This window comes from Hermetia illucens, chromosome 2 (assembly GCF_905115235.1).
Source record: "Hermetia illucens chromosome 2, iHerIll2.2.curated.20191125, whole genome shotgun sequence".
Lineage (NCBI taxonomy): Eukaryota > Metazoa > Arthropoda > Insecta > Diptera > Stratiomyidae > Hermetia > Hermetia illucens.
Window position 1 is genome coordinate 109,665,289 of NC_051850.1, and position 15,426 is coordinate 109,680,714.

General features: G+C 42.4%; 1 protein-coding gene across 2 annotated transcripts in view; it reads right to left on the reverse strand.

Annotated features, from left to right (window-relative positions):
* Positions 1–336: 336 nt before the first annotated feature.
* LOC119650157 (U-scoloptoxin(01)-Er1a-like) overlaps positions 337–15,426 on the reverse strand; it is a 31,555-nt gene continuing 16,465 nt past the window's right edge. For both annotated transcript variants that reach the window (XM_038052703.1, XM_038052702.1), the window contains 2 exons: positions 624–746; positions 337–552 (listed from right to left, as the gene is read on the reverse strand). In XM_038052703.1, coding sequence (XP_037908631.1) covers positions 373–552; positions 624–746 — 303 coding nt within the window. In that variant the 3' untranslated portion in view covers positions 337–372. The remainder of the gene's footprint in view (positions 553–623; positions 747–15,426) is intronic.

The window sequence follows — 15,426 nt, forward strand, 5'->3', positions numbered from 1 at the left end:
AATTTCATACTCATCTTCCAAAGAATGGTCGTAGTCGATATTGTATTTATTTTTAATTTGAGCCTTGTTTCGAGATACTTTTTCCCCCTCCACAGCGTCGATTTGGTTTTGGCTGGCAGTATTTTGTTGCATAGTCTCTTTGTAGTCCTTTTGTGGTGTTTTTTCAATATTTTCTTTTGGTTTATATTTAGCGGAACCTCTAAAGTGGTGAGCCTCCAACCGCCTATAGTGACGGTTATTCACAGGTCGTTGGGGTCTCTCTCGATAGGGATATTCTGTGGGATACCGGACAGATTTTTGGGCTGGGGTTAAAGCTATTGCTGTATTTTTGGGCATTATAGCTGTGGATTGGTTTCTAATTCGGGCCTTATATCAAATCGGATTTCCCGATGCGTCCTTATACAATTCCTCATTATTCTGGTAAAGTTGTTCGGCCGCTGGACAGTTCACATTGGTCCACCAATCGCAAACGCGTACTGCCTGGTTGAATACGGTTCCATTGGGGCAAAGGAAGGAGTAGACGTGACCGGAATGCAAACACCAATGCCAGACCTGCAAAACAAATCAGTATTTTCAGTGGATTGCAATGCTTAACGGAATCAAAAAATAATAGACTCTTATACTTGGCAGCGTGTTTCGATATCTGCATAATATCCAGGAATCCTTCCGCGGCATGAGAATGAGAGATCTTTCGGTATTCTGTCATATGCTGGATAATCTTCTCCGGGAGTGTAACCTTCGAGTTGCTGAAAAAATAAGAAATAATCATTGAGAAATGCGAGTATTATGTCATGTAGTTTTTATTGAACGTATGAATTTACTTAGAATCTTTGCTTGGGATAGAATTAAGCGAGAAATGGTAAGAAACAGAACGAATATCCGAAAAGAAAAGAGAAAAATACCGCCATAGTAGACATGGTTCATCGATTTCCCCATAGGATTGTTACAAAGTTGCATTCGGCACCAAATATGTAAATTGCATTCCTTCCATTCTTAAAAATTAGCGCTGTCAGTTGGGCTTAAGGATACTTCCCTGCTTGTTGTAATAGGGTAAAGGGATCAAAACGTATAGGCTAGCCACTTGCAAATTTGCTATCGAAACGTCAGCCACGCCTCAGATAGGCACTCACTGACCTCACCAAAACGACCTTTCGCTGTCGCAAACGGACTATGAGTGGTTCCTGGAAAGTGCGCACGCTTCTCGACGATATTATCCAGGGTGCTCATGAAAGCTCGCTTTCTCAAATTCGAGTGGGAATTTCGACGATTCAAGCTGGACATTCCGCGCCTAAGTGAAGTAAGATGGTGGGACTCTTGCGGTAATAAGCTCTTGTACTCTGGAAAGTCGAGTGGTAGCAGTCGCGAATCTGGTGTCGGGTTATTTTTGTGGGCTACTGGAAGACGCACCCTCGCCACCTGGGAGCCGGTTTCGGACAGCCTTCTAACTACAAGATTGTAGTCCACATTAAGGGGCACTGCAATTGCACAGTGCCAATTCACCAACGGTGAATTGTAATATAGTAGAGAAGGATGCTTCCTACGCGCAATTAAATGCAGTTCAAGGGAGGCTTCCTAAAGGTGACATTGTGATCCTGATGGGTAATCTGAATGCCAACAACACCTTTCTCGAACATGTGATGCAAAAACACATACTTATCGACCGTAACGATAATAGTGGGAGTTTTGTGAATTTGTGCAGCTTCCGCCGCCTCATCATTGGTCGCACATTGCTCGAGTAAAAAGCCTGCTGTTGTCTGCTGGATGTGCATAACAAGAGTGGTACTGATATCGGCCTGGAAAGGAACCACCATCTGATGGTCACTTACCTCCGCTTGCGATCCCCCAAGTTGAACATCATCAGCTTGTATGATATAGCTGCCGCTCGACAGTTGGAGTGCTATCTTGCTGATCAGATGGCAGATACATTGAATAACATGCCTGAGAATATCGATGATCATTGCATGCCTTCGAAAATGTTTTTTTTTCGGATGCTAGACAGGACGTCGGCCACGTCCCAAAGGGTCGCCATAAGATCTGTTTGACTGCGGAATCATGGAAGCGGATCGATGAACGGAAGGGGTTGAAAAGTCTATAGACCGCTGCTAGTGATGGTGGGCATGACCCGCTCGAACTCCGATACCGAGCGAAATCCTAGGAAGTTCAGTGTAGTGTGCGCTGAGACAAAAGGAAATTGCTATTGCGCTGGTCAGGAAAGTGGAAGAAGCCATCGATCGCAATGATTTCAGAAGTGAATACCGCATTACGAAAGAACTTGCATGTGTTCGCAAAACTTTCGATGGTCCCGTGAAGGACGTCAACGGTTAATTTTACATCCACGATAAAGAACAACTGAAGAGGTGGAAAGAGCACCTTACCAAGGTTCTAATCGCACCACATCCGGCGAGTTTCTCTTCTTGTGTAAGAAATGGCTAGTCACCATAATACGCGGATATGGAGCGTTCCTCCAAGCAGAAGAGAAACCATTTCGCTGCTGTCGCGAATATAATAATTACAATAATTTTGGAACGCATATGAAATATCTCGAAAGTTTGATAGACAGATAGCGAAATGGTTTCCGCTTCAGATCCTCCTGCGTTGACCACATCAATACCCTACGGATCATGTTGGAGCAGTGCGCGGAGTTTTGGTTTTTGTTTCATCTACTCTTCATCGATTTCGAGAAAGCTTTTGGCAGTCGAGTATATCTTATCAGACCGACATATGATGGCGTTAAATGCCACGTACTGCCCCGTCGATGATTATTCTAAGGATAAATCTAAGGGGGTTCCCAGTCAATTTCTAAAACATATACCTATAATAAATATTTGATTTATTAATTTTATTCAAACAGGCATTGGTTGGGAAAATATTTTGAGACCTAGATAAAATGTTTATGGACCATTCTATTTCTTTCCAGATGATTAGGTTGGGTAATTTCTGGCAACAGGTCTTTGAAATAACTGATCATTTTCGGACCCCGCACTCCTCCCTTTTGGAACCAATCTCAAAACCAATGCCGACTTCGGAAAGTATTATTCGAGACCTCTGCTACCCTATATGACACTATTAGGGGGAAAAATGTACACCCCCTTTGGCATGTATGCCCCCCCCCTTATCACAATTACTACTACTAAATTTCATATCAATAGAAGTAACCGTTTTTGAGATTATAGGTGTGACTGACAGACAAACAGACAGTAAATCGATTTTAATAAGGTTTTGTTTCACGCAAGATCAATTTTTTAAATCATCAAGGCAGAGTCAGTGCTATATACATATATTGAAGAGGACATTCCTAGCGGCGCCAATTTGTTGTGCCACATTCCAAAAACTAAACATGTTTTTCTGTCATGATTATATAGTTCAGTCGGTAAAATTAAGCTTCCAAATTGTCAAGGCTGTGTATTTCTTCACCTAAATATTATCATCAGTTGCTCTGTATATGCCCTGAAGTCCAATTTCAAATCCTCCAAAGTGGTCAAAAACATCTTCCCGATAATTAGTAACCCCGATATTTCGTACAAAATCGTCAGCACCTTGATCGTACGAATTATCGGATTCGACTGTAATCATATACATTTTGACCCAGAAATGATCATTGACTTTTTTCCAATAGTTGGAAACGCATGCAAGCGTGCAACTAAATGCATTCTGCTTAACGGGTCGGAGTAGGGAATGGAGAAATTTCATTTTACATAATTTTGCGGGACAGCGAATGTTGGCAAGCGACAAAGACAGCATAAATTGGTTGTTGCTGGGCATGATAGTCATAATGTTCTTTATTCTTTATGACCAGTTTTTTCACTTTCTGACTGGAGATTTACTTTTTGGGAGATACATTTTCGACTTCAGAGGAGAGCCTTTTCTACTTATATGGTCAAGTGTGGAGAGAGTTGGAGAAAGAGTAGTTGTTTTGCCAAGTTTGGAGATGAAGGAGAGAGTATTTAGCCGATTGAAGATAAAAATTTAATTGGCACGCTAATCTCTTTTGAATGGTTACCAGCCCTTCGTTTTTGAGGCCATTTGATTCACAGTTAGAACGGATTCCGGGTCGGTGACTCGTGGTTCACTCTAATCGATAAAACCCCGTTCCACTTTAGTGGATTACAAAAAAAAAAGAATTAGAGCACAAGGCTATCGTACGGAAGGTCGCGGTTCAAATCTCACTGGAGGCATTGGAATTTGTATCGTGATTTGACGTCGGATACCAGTCGACTCAGCTGTGAATGAGTACCTGAGTCAAATCAGGGTAATAATCTCGGGCGAGCGCAATACTGACCACATTGCCTCCTACAGGGTACTGTAATCCTGTTATGTACCGTTACGGTCTTTCTCTAGCACACTTCAAGGCCTCGATTCAATTGGAATGTTGCGCCAACGACTACTATTATTATTTTCCGAGTTATCACAATCTCGGCAGATGCCGGATTTTACCTAATACTAGCACTAAGTGCCAACCATTTAGGCTCGGACGATCCTACCTACTTAAAAACTAAAGGGGCACTGGTGGTGGTGGCCGGTGGTAGGTCAGTGGGAGAATCCGTCGAGTACTCCCCGCAACATCGAGCACGTATGCAGAATGGTGTACTTCTGCATGGTTTGAACCAGACTGTGCGAAAGTCCCAGGACATCAAGGGAAGCCGTGAGGGATTTAGGTGCAATATCTGTAGCTGACAATATTATGGGAACTACAACCACCCTCTCGAGACTCCAAATTTCTTTGATTTCGCGGACCAATGGCTCATAGTTCACCTTCTTCACCACGTATTTCCGTTCAATGTTGCTATTATAGGGGATAGCAACATCAATAATATATGCGGAGCGACCCGTCTTGTCAACCAACAGTACGTCAGGCTTGTTGTGTAGAGTGTGGCGATCAGTCAGAACTTGCCGGTCCCAATATATGCTGTAAGCAGAACTATCAAGTACTGCTTACGGCTCACATCGGTAAACCGGGCATGTTCCCGTGATCAGCCCATGCTTGTATGCAAGGTTTTAATGGATAACCTTACATACAGCATTATGTCTGGTGATGTATTGCACCGGTGCTATAACAGTACAGCCAGAAATGAAATGGTCCAACGTCTCTAACGCCGAACCACACATTCTGCACTGGTCGTTCTCCACCCGTTCTTTCATGATGAGCTTTTTATAAGCTCGGGTGGCTACCACGCCATCCTGAATGGCACAAATGAACCCCTCCGTCTCAGCAAAGAGCTCCCCAGCACACAGCCATCTGTTCGACAAATGCAAATCGACAAATGGCTGCCAAAGACAATTCACGTGTTTACCGTGCATTGCCGTCGACTTCTATTCATCGATCCGCTCTTGGTTCGACTTCACCTCACTCAGAGGATTGAAAGATCGATCCTTCAAGTTAAATGGAGTCAGTCCACAGTCTGCTTTACAGACAGCCGCATGCAAGGGACTCGTCTGCTCTTTGCTGTAAAAATAAGCGCGCAGCGAGTCGACTTGGCGATGATGTTGTGAAGCCACGTCAACCACGCCCCTACCTCCGATGTCACAAGGCAGGTTCATCCGCTCCACGGCAGACTTTGGGTGATGCATTCGGAATTGTCCATATCCGCCGAGTTGTCCATATCCGCCGCTGGACGTTTCCCAGGTCGGTCTTCGTTCACGGCAATATTCCGAATACATAAGCCAGTGAAGGGATAGAGAATATATTCAGCGCGCTTATTTTATTCTTCCCCGAGAGATGCAATTTCAGCACCAGGTTTACACGTCGCAGGAATTCGGACAGCAGAGCATCCTTCAGACCACCAACTCGAGCATGGGTATTATTGGGTATTATTGTTATTGTTATAAAAGCATTGTGAGAAGCCAGTCACGTTCGAAAACGTCAAACGGAGGTACAAGTGCTGCGGCACACAATGATTCTCAACTTGTCTTTATATCCCGTCCTTTTCCTGGCGTTATACAAGTAGCCGAGTCCTTTTTCTTGTCATCATCATTCTACTAAGTGTTTTCTACGGTCACGTCTTGTCGTTTTCCCAAGTAATTATAGCAAGCTGGGGTCCTTCGTGGCAAGCATTCAGAACGGCTTCAAGGACCCCAGACCTAGGTGTCAGTCAGACAAAGGAAGTATTGTCGTGGTACTAGCTGCAATTCATTCAATTTAAATGACTGCTCCAGAGTGGAATTGCTGATCACCAAGCAGAACCCGACTTCCTGAGAAGAGTATAACTGTAGCTTCGCGATAGTCAACCAAATTTGTGGCGATCAACGTTCATTCAAAAAAGTGCTATCATATCTATTCCGGTATCTTCCGGATCACTTGTAGCTATAGTACCGATTGATCTGCTTATAGCTAAGATCGCGTTGTTACCCCTATTTACATGTTAGACACTTTTAAAGGATACTATCAAAAAATCTGCCACTTCCGGCACCCGAAGCAAAGTTCAAATCGACTTCTTTTTCCAACTATAGTGGATAGAATTTTATGTTGATAGAATACAAAGCAGAGCCAAAAGATGTGTTCGCTAAACAACTTGAATAAGTAACATACCCTATTATGAAGAGGTTACAGACCAAAATTTGAGAATCCATGGAAGAAAGGTGCATAAATTCTTGAGAGGTAGCAATTTTGTAGCTTCCCTATCCCTTTTCTGCGCGTGTTTCTACTCAATATTGCTACTGTGAAGGGAAGCAACACCAATAATGTAAATTAAGCAATCGGTTTTGTCAACTTACAGAAAATCGGCTTTTTGAAGTTTTGTGTGAAACAAAACCTTATTAAAATTGATTCAACATCTGTATGTCCGTCTGTCCCGATTTACGTGCAAACGGCTGAACCGATTGTCACAAAATGTGGTAAGAATATGTAGTATGACCTCACGAGAATTTGCGAGATGCATTCGGAATTTTGATATAGTAGTCAACTAAAATAATGAAAAATGATCGTACCATTGACTACAAAGCCACTCACCTGAGTCGGCGGGGCAGAGAAGGTTCCGGTCCGAACGAGCAATGAGCAAGGGCTCTTGGCGCATAGGCGGAGTTAAGACGTAAGTAAATTATTCCGATACAAAAAAGTGTTTATACGGTAAATATTGGTACCGTAACTGAAAAGACGGAAGAACTCGGAAAAGAACTTCGGAAGGGGCACGCTGATATTTATGTTCCATAAGAAACTCGATGGAGTGATGCTAAATGCTGCAAAATAAAACGCAAACGCATCAAAACTGGCTATAAACTTCTCTCGGCCACGCTCTCAATATGGTATTACATTGCCATCTCTAGGGGTTTCTGTGACGTCCTTAAAGAAGTCGAGTGATTTAATGACCGGCTGATGAAGCTCACTATTACATCAGTTGATTCACTTTTTTCCCACGTACGCGCCGCCCAATACCGAGGAAGATACCTTCTGGCAACCACTTGAAACCTTTAAGTTGCCTGTCAATGGCCACATCGGCATTGCGGGCGATCTTAATAGTCATGTGAGTGAAAAGGCAAACAAGGTTGATGCAGGTTTTCCAGCAATAAGGGTGGTGAGGTAATAGTTGATTGTACGGACACTCACGACTATATCCTCATAGGACGCCACCATTTTGTCCCCATCACTGACTGCAAAGCCTTTCCCTATGAGGCCACTGCACCTTGACATCCGCTATTAATTGCTGTCGTGCGAATCAAGTCATCGATAAAATAGCGTGAGAAACACACTGGTCTACAGCGAATTAAATTCTGGCGATTTCGTGAGAAAAGTGAAGAAGCGATCTTACTTACGTAGTTGCCAACCGTTAAAAATTTCAAAACTTAGGAATCGAGGACAGAGGGAGTAATCCACAATCTGATCCGACATCAGGTGGATGCGGACTTAAAATTTTTCAATTCGTAAAAAAATTAAAATGCCGAAAAATTGTGTAAATAAGCTATAAATACGATACAAAAAACGAGCCATATAACCATAGTGGTCATCGAACCTGGTAAGTGATTTATCAACTTAGATACTTGGTTTTGGAATAACGACGTCCAATTGGGGAGAGAAGAACCGCTTCTCGTTTATATAACACTGACCAAATAGCCAATTTATAAGAATGGCAGCCAGGTAGCAAAGGAAACCATCGGTGTTATGCGAGCAGTTTATTATATATTATGATAAAAAACTCGGGACGAGAGAGTTCTGTATCGACAAGCCAACACCAATATACATAAGATATCGAACGGTACTTTGCTTACCGATCGACGAGAAGCAACGAACAGATGACGGGAATATTTCAACAAAAGCATTTATTCACCCCCACTTCCATAGTACAGCCCCACAGTACATCGATGAAATAACAGTGAACCAATCTGGAGTCGCCAAGAACCGTGGAACCATTGGCGCTAAAGCCAATCTGGAGTAATTTGTTTGTTTGAATAAAATAGAATTTTGACGACTGATCTCATTGAAACAGGACCGATCACTGTCGATGACAGTAACCTGATGAGAACTGAGCGAATTATATATCTCGGATCACTGCTATCAGCCACTGGGGAACTACGCGATGAAATTGCTTCACGCAATTTGTATGAAGTGATATTCCACAAATGGCGTTCTTTGTGAACGGTGTATGGTCATGTAATTCGCGGTGACAGGAACTCTTTTTTCAAAATTAGTCTGAGTATCGAAACTGATGGGAAACCACCGAAAGGCCAGCCGAAACAACGATGGCATGATACGTTGGATCGGTATTTGAAGGCTCCGCGACTTCGTCCGGATACAACCTTTGACCAAGCAAAATGGCGAAACCAATCAAGATTTACTGGACTATGGCCGAAGATGAAGGTAGGAATAGAAAAACGTATATAGAAAGTTTCTCACATAGAACATAAACATAAAACCTTTATAAGCGAAGCGTCCAGCGTTCCCCATCAGTTCCTCGCTGGGTTTTGTATAGCTTCTCTATGCTGTGATTCTGTTTGTAAAATTCTATGCCAAATTTTGTCATTTTCTCTGTTGTCTCTTGTGAGCCGTTTGCAGGATTTAAGCGTTACAGCTCTTGGTGGGAGAAGTCATCAAACCATCCCCTTTTTACACCGGAGTTCCTGGTCGATAATTTCCTTCACTGGAAGAGTTCTTCGGTGTCGAACCTGTTAGTGTAGGTAGAGTTGATATTTTACGCGATATGAGTGCAGGGCAAGGATGCTAGAGGCATTTGTTCTTTTCTGATGAAAAGTTGGTCTATTTGTTTTTAAATATGAACAGGGACACGTTCTTTTGTGGGGTTTTTTACTGCCGCTTTCGTTGGTTATGTCGCCGAAACACAAATAGGCCCCATTTGTCAAAAGAAGCCCAGCTCCATCTTAAAGTTAGTGCTTAACTGGAGAAACCACATTAGGAGGTTTTCAGAATCGAATTTTCTTATTGCTTAGATTAATTTAGCTATCCCAGAATACACAAAAAATGCAAAGCTAAATTCGTGTTCTTTTAGATTTTATGGCGTAGAACCGAGCTACTATCGGGTACAGACTCAGACTCCAGCGCTCAGAAGGTAGTGGCTCTATGTCCTTACGTAATCTTTTAGCGCTATGTAGATAGCGTATTTATAAATACTTTAAGGAGCGCATTTGGTTTTGTTGTAAACGTATTTTGTTTGTAATTACGAGTGAAAAATACCTTCTTATCCGAAAGGCGACTTTCCAAACAATTTTCTTTCTAATGCGTTTTTCACATTTCCCGGAATTCTAAACCGATCCTTATGAAATTTAGAGGTATGATTTTCAATAAAATTACCAATAAGATGGGTCAACATTTGGGAAAATATCATATTTCTAAGAGTGTATATAAATAAAAGTGGTGAAAATTTTCTTCCGTCAAAGGGCATTTGCAATAAAATTCTTGAGAAATTTCAGCTGTTGCTTATGTCAATTTTAATTTGAGACATTCCCAACAAAAATCAGCAAAGGGAAGCCATCCATTGTGTACGCATCGAACAAGTTCAATCGATTGAAAAATGGAACGTGGTAAGTCAGATTTCCGTGTTGTACTTCTTCATTATTTTGATTTGAAAAAAGTGTTGAAGAAACCTGCCGATTGCAAGTTGCTTATGGTGAATCCGCCCCTTCAGAATCAACATGGAATTGTTGGTTAACATTTAATAATAGAAGTCTATGGAAAGGAATATAAATTTGCAATAAATTTCCAAATTGCTTAATGGATAATAAACCTTTGTAACAGCCGAGCTCAGAAGTTCGTAGGGCAACAAAAAAAAATTTTTTTGAGGAAATTCGATTTTATAATACAATGTAGTTACCTTGCGCGCGATAAAAGGATTATCGTGATCATACAACTTTGGATACCGTTTTTATTGTGCGATTTATCTTTAGTCTCAAAATAGACCTCAGTTTCGGCGATTACCTCTTCATCGGCGCTAAATTTCATTCAGCCGAGCATTCTCTTGAGGTCTGAGAACAGGAAAAAGTTGTTGGGGGCCAGATATATCGAGTATGGTGGATGTGGAACCAATTCGCAACCCAATTCACGCAATTTTGCCATCGTTTTCGTTGATTTGTGACACTGTGCATTGGCTTGATGAAACCATATTTTCTTTTTCTTCAAATGGTCTAATAACGCTATATAATAGTCGCTGTTGATGGTTTTTCCCTTCTCAAGATAATTGATGAATATACCATGCGCATCCCAAAATACCTGATTTGAGACAATCCAGCAAAAGCGGATCTAACGCTGGAAATGCGTCGAACAACATCCACGTCGGTGCCAGCGTCCGCAGAAACCACAGCAGAAGCCACAGCTTCTGAGCACTCAGGCCGTGTTGGCCCATTGTACTCGCCTCTCCCGTCTAACGGAATATTCCGGATTCGTTAACGTATCGCAGGATTTCCGTTAGTGGATGTGATGCTACCCGTCGCAATCGGAGAACATCGGCACCAAAGATCTGATGCTTGATGCGTCCATAGGCGGGGCATTCACGTAGGAAATGCTCCGTGGATTCCGCTTCCTCATTACAGGAGGGACACGTATCATCTTCGGTAATTCCTATTCTGAATATATGCCCAGCTAATTAATTATGGCCTGTCAGAATGCCCACAATACACCTGCAAGTCCTGCTGCTTTTCGACAGGACAAACTTTGCGGTACGTATGTTCGGTTCTGGCAGGAAAAGTTTGGTATGCCGAGCAGCATTTAGGCTCTGCCACCTGCCATTATGGGAAGCTTGCTTCTAGTTTTTGAAAACAGATTTAGCCAATGCTACTGATACTCCAATTGCTGTCCGGTCCCGGCATAGGGGAGATTGACCCCTCTTTCGCTAAAGCGTCCGAGATTTCATTTCCCTCTACGCCACAGTGACCAGGTACGCAGAGTAGTTCCACCGTATTGAATCTAGACATAGAGTTCAAACGGTTTCTGCATTCCTGACCGATGTTCGAGGTGATCAAAGGACTGCTCAATGCCCTCAGTACAGCTTGACTGTCACTGCAGATTGCGATGCGTCTGCCCTTCAACCGCTCGTCAATCACCCAGTTTGCCATCCTTAGGATCGCATAAGCTTCGGCTTGAAAAACCGTTGCATATTGTCCCAAAGGAAAAGCCCACTTCTCGTTTTTATTCGAGAGGTAGACTCCGGCTCCAGAACCCTCTTCTCGCCACGCATTCCTCTGGGTCTTCCTAGTCCTCTCTACGCTTCAGGGTAACTACATATCTTCTACCAAACAGATGTATGGGGACACGAGAATCGGAAGGCATTGTAACAACTGAATTCAGTCCTCCCAGCAACTTTTCCAATGCTCTGTGCTCCCCACATCCGTTGTTTTCCCATAGATCTAATCGAATTAGCCTATGGGCTGTTCTCATTGCAGTGCTTTGAATAAATATATCCAGGGGCTGCAAACTGAGCAGTGCATTCAGAGCTGCGCCGGATGTCGTGCTCATGGCATCAGTGATACCCAGACAAACAGTTCTTTGCAGCGCGGCTAGTTTACGGTGAAAACCTTTTTGTCTCACCTTAACCCACCACACTACGGATGCACATACGAACATCCGCCTAATGATGGCAACGTATATCCACATTACCACATGAGGCCTGAGTTCCCATGTCGAGGCAAAGGTCCGTCTGCACAGCCCATAAGCTGTGAGAGCTCGTTTCATCTTTACCTCTATATGTTTGTTCCAAAGAAGTTTTTTATCTAGAGTGACTCCCAGATATTTCACTTCTTCGGGTAGTACTCCTCATCTCAGGGAGACAAAGTCCATCCAGCTCACCGGGTGGCCTTCACAGACATCTAAAATCAGGGTGGATGGTCCGTGAAAGTCACATTGCGGCCTTGAGTATGCCGAGTTGAGATATAAGAAAAAAAAATTAATTCAGCCATACACATGATAGAGTAGTCCTGGTGACGATAGGAACACTAGTGAAACTGAAAATTCTGGCCAAGTTTCACCAGTTAGCAACGAGTAGTAGTTAAAGAGATTCTAGTAAATTATTAGTATTATGTTTTCCTAAAGGTTTTTCATCTAGTATTGTCATCTATCACCTATACTGAGCCTCTAACACTTTACCAGGAGGGGATTCCATTTGCGAACTTTTCACATTAATATCTTATGATTTGGCCTTGGTTGGTTTAAAAATGCCGGTATATCACTTGGTGAACATAAAACGGAGCTAGTTCTAATCAGCAAGAGAAGAAAGTGCTCAGCCGTCAACTAATAACTTACCCCCAACCAGCGCTTAAAAACTTGAGAGTAAAAGGTTTAATTTAAAAATATATCCAGTACGTTTTCCATCGCTGTAATGATCTCGGACGTACTATCGAACATTTATAGACGGAGATCTACTTCCTATTTCGAGGGTAGTTAGTTCTGTGCTACTCTACATAGTCCGAATTTGGGGGGAAACAAATTAAGCTGCAGAAAACTTGGAATGGAGTATTGGCTAAGTTCACTCCGGATATGGAATGCATATCGGACAACATCAGGAGAATCAGGATATACACTAGCAGAGATGCTCTCAGTAGACATCTTGGCGATTGAAATTCAGCATTTCTGCGACAAAACATATGCAATGGAGAAGTCACGGGGAATTATGCTACCCAAGATAGGGTAACGTGGCCGAGAATGCAGAGCATGTTATATATGATTGCCCCAGATTAACCACACAGTGAACTAGATTAGAGGCGGTCGCAGACAGGCGCTAAATGCCCAAAAATATTGTAAAGCTCGGGGCCAAGTTGTAAAGGATCTGAAAAATACTCATCAACAACTTAGGCAGGAAGAATTGCGAAGAAAACAAGAAAGGCTGACCACCATAATGAGTTGCAATTAAGAAATAATCTAGCCCGGCGATGCAATGCTTCATAGCAGTCCCGTGGGGCGAGTGGTATGCTTAATTTTGATGTTTGGTTTCCAGTTAGTCATGAAAGACGGAGGCGAACGTACTGAGGGCATACAATGCATATAGGACAGCGTCAGATGGCAGTTTATGTCATCGTCAGACGTGTGACCTAAACACGCTGGTGTTGACCAGAGCGCTCCTTGAGAAAAAATAGACTCTTCTCGATGGGGGCAGATTATGCACGTTAGTAACTTACTTAGTGTGATTAGTAACCATATTGGACGGGGTGGGCGTTTTTCATCCTAAGATATACCTTCTACTGAGATGAGTACTATAAACTAAAATGCCTACCGCCCATAAATATTCTACCTTTTCTTCTTTCACAAAAAAGCATTTATATAACTGACAAATGTATTCGCTTTTCTTTCGATGGCTGATCTGAATGCCAAGGTAGGTTCTCACAATGCCCTTTTGGACATATAAAGGGGGCTCATGACCTTGCTGACGGTGACAACAACGTTGAAAAGTTCTGTGAATATTCAACGCTTCGTCAACAGCAAAATACTGTTCGATCTTGTGACCTGTCACAAACTTAATTGGATTTCGATGGACCGACTGTAAAAATCTAAACAGATGGACCAAATAGAGTTGTCTTCTGAATGTACGTACCAAAGTAGATGCTAACACCAGCCTCGAAGCCTCGACCATCATCTGATTGTCACTCACCTTCTTTGTGACTTTTGCATCTGTTTGCACGGAAACACAGGATTGGCCTCAAATTCTATATGGTTCGTCTCTACGAAATTATCGGCTGTGTCCCAAAAGGCGTCATAAGGCCTTTATTGATGGCTACAAGTGGTGATGAGCGCGACTCTTGGAGCTCCGTTACCGTGAGTACGTGACAAAAGGAATTCTACCACTGTCGAGATGAGTGAAGCATAAGTTACCACAAATAACAGAAATTTGTCCACTGCATACCACATTATGAAAGAGCTTGTAGGTGGCTGAAAGCCTTTCGATGGTTCTGTGAGGAACGTTAACGATCGACCACACATTCAGGATGTTTTTCACCATGGTTGTCAACCGTATCATATCTGGTGAAGTTTCGCCTCCTGTGGATGATATGGTAAGTCATCATAATATGCGGATACGGGCTACTCTTTCAAAGAGAAACGAAATCATCTTTGACATTAACGCGCTCAAATGAAATAAAACTACAGGCTTTGATTGTCTTCCAGGGAAACTTTTCTGCGCGGCCTTTGTAGTTTCTGCGGGCTCCACAACTTCTAAGAAATACATTTCGAGGATGTCTAGCTATGGGCTAGTTGGCTACCTATTGGCACCGAAACTTGGAAAAGATGACTATTCAAATCCAAAGAACTTCACACAAAACAACTTAATACCATTTTCGCTGAAAAGTCTGAATAGACTGGTTAGGCGTCATAGTCACGAGGAAGCACTAAGGTTGCACCCATTAAATGAAAACCAACGCGCCTACCAACGAGGAAAGTCCTGTGAGTCTGCCCTCCACTCTTTGGTTTCAAAGAAAGAGGGAAAGGTGAGTACGCGACGAGGGTGTTCGTGGCTATTGAAGAGGCGTTAGACTGTGCGCTACAGAGCATGGTTTCGATAAAACTTTAATTAAGTAGATCTATGCTGTGTTAACACAAAGATTGCTGTGTTCTGCAGCGGATCCTGTGGCTGCCCTCAAGGAGAAGTGCTATCGCTATTTTTATGGAGTATAATGACCGACTAACTACTATGTCTTTTTATAAAATCTGCCAATACCCAGTGCTAGTTATTAGTCGAGATCTCGGAACGATGTATAGAAATATATGGATGGGTAAACAATGGACGTTGGAATAGTTATTGGGAGAATTGAATCCGATCGCAATGTCTTCATCTGTTTGGTAGAATATGTGAAGTTATCCTGAAACGCAGAGAAAACTGGGACAAACAAGAAGAATGCTGGTCAGGCTACACCGATTTTTTAAAATAATTAAAACATGGTTTTTCTATTAGCTAGTGTTATTTATTTAATGAAGAGAACAAGTAGTTCTCGAAATATGGGTATTTGCAAGATTAATAAATAACACTAGCGATTAGAAAAACCATGTTTTAATTATTTTAAATA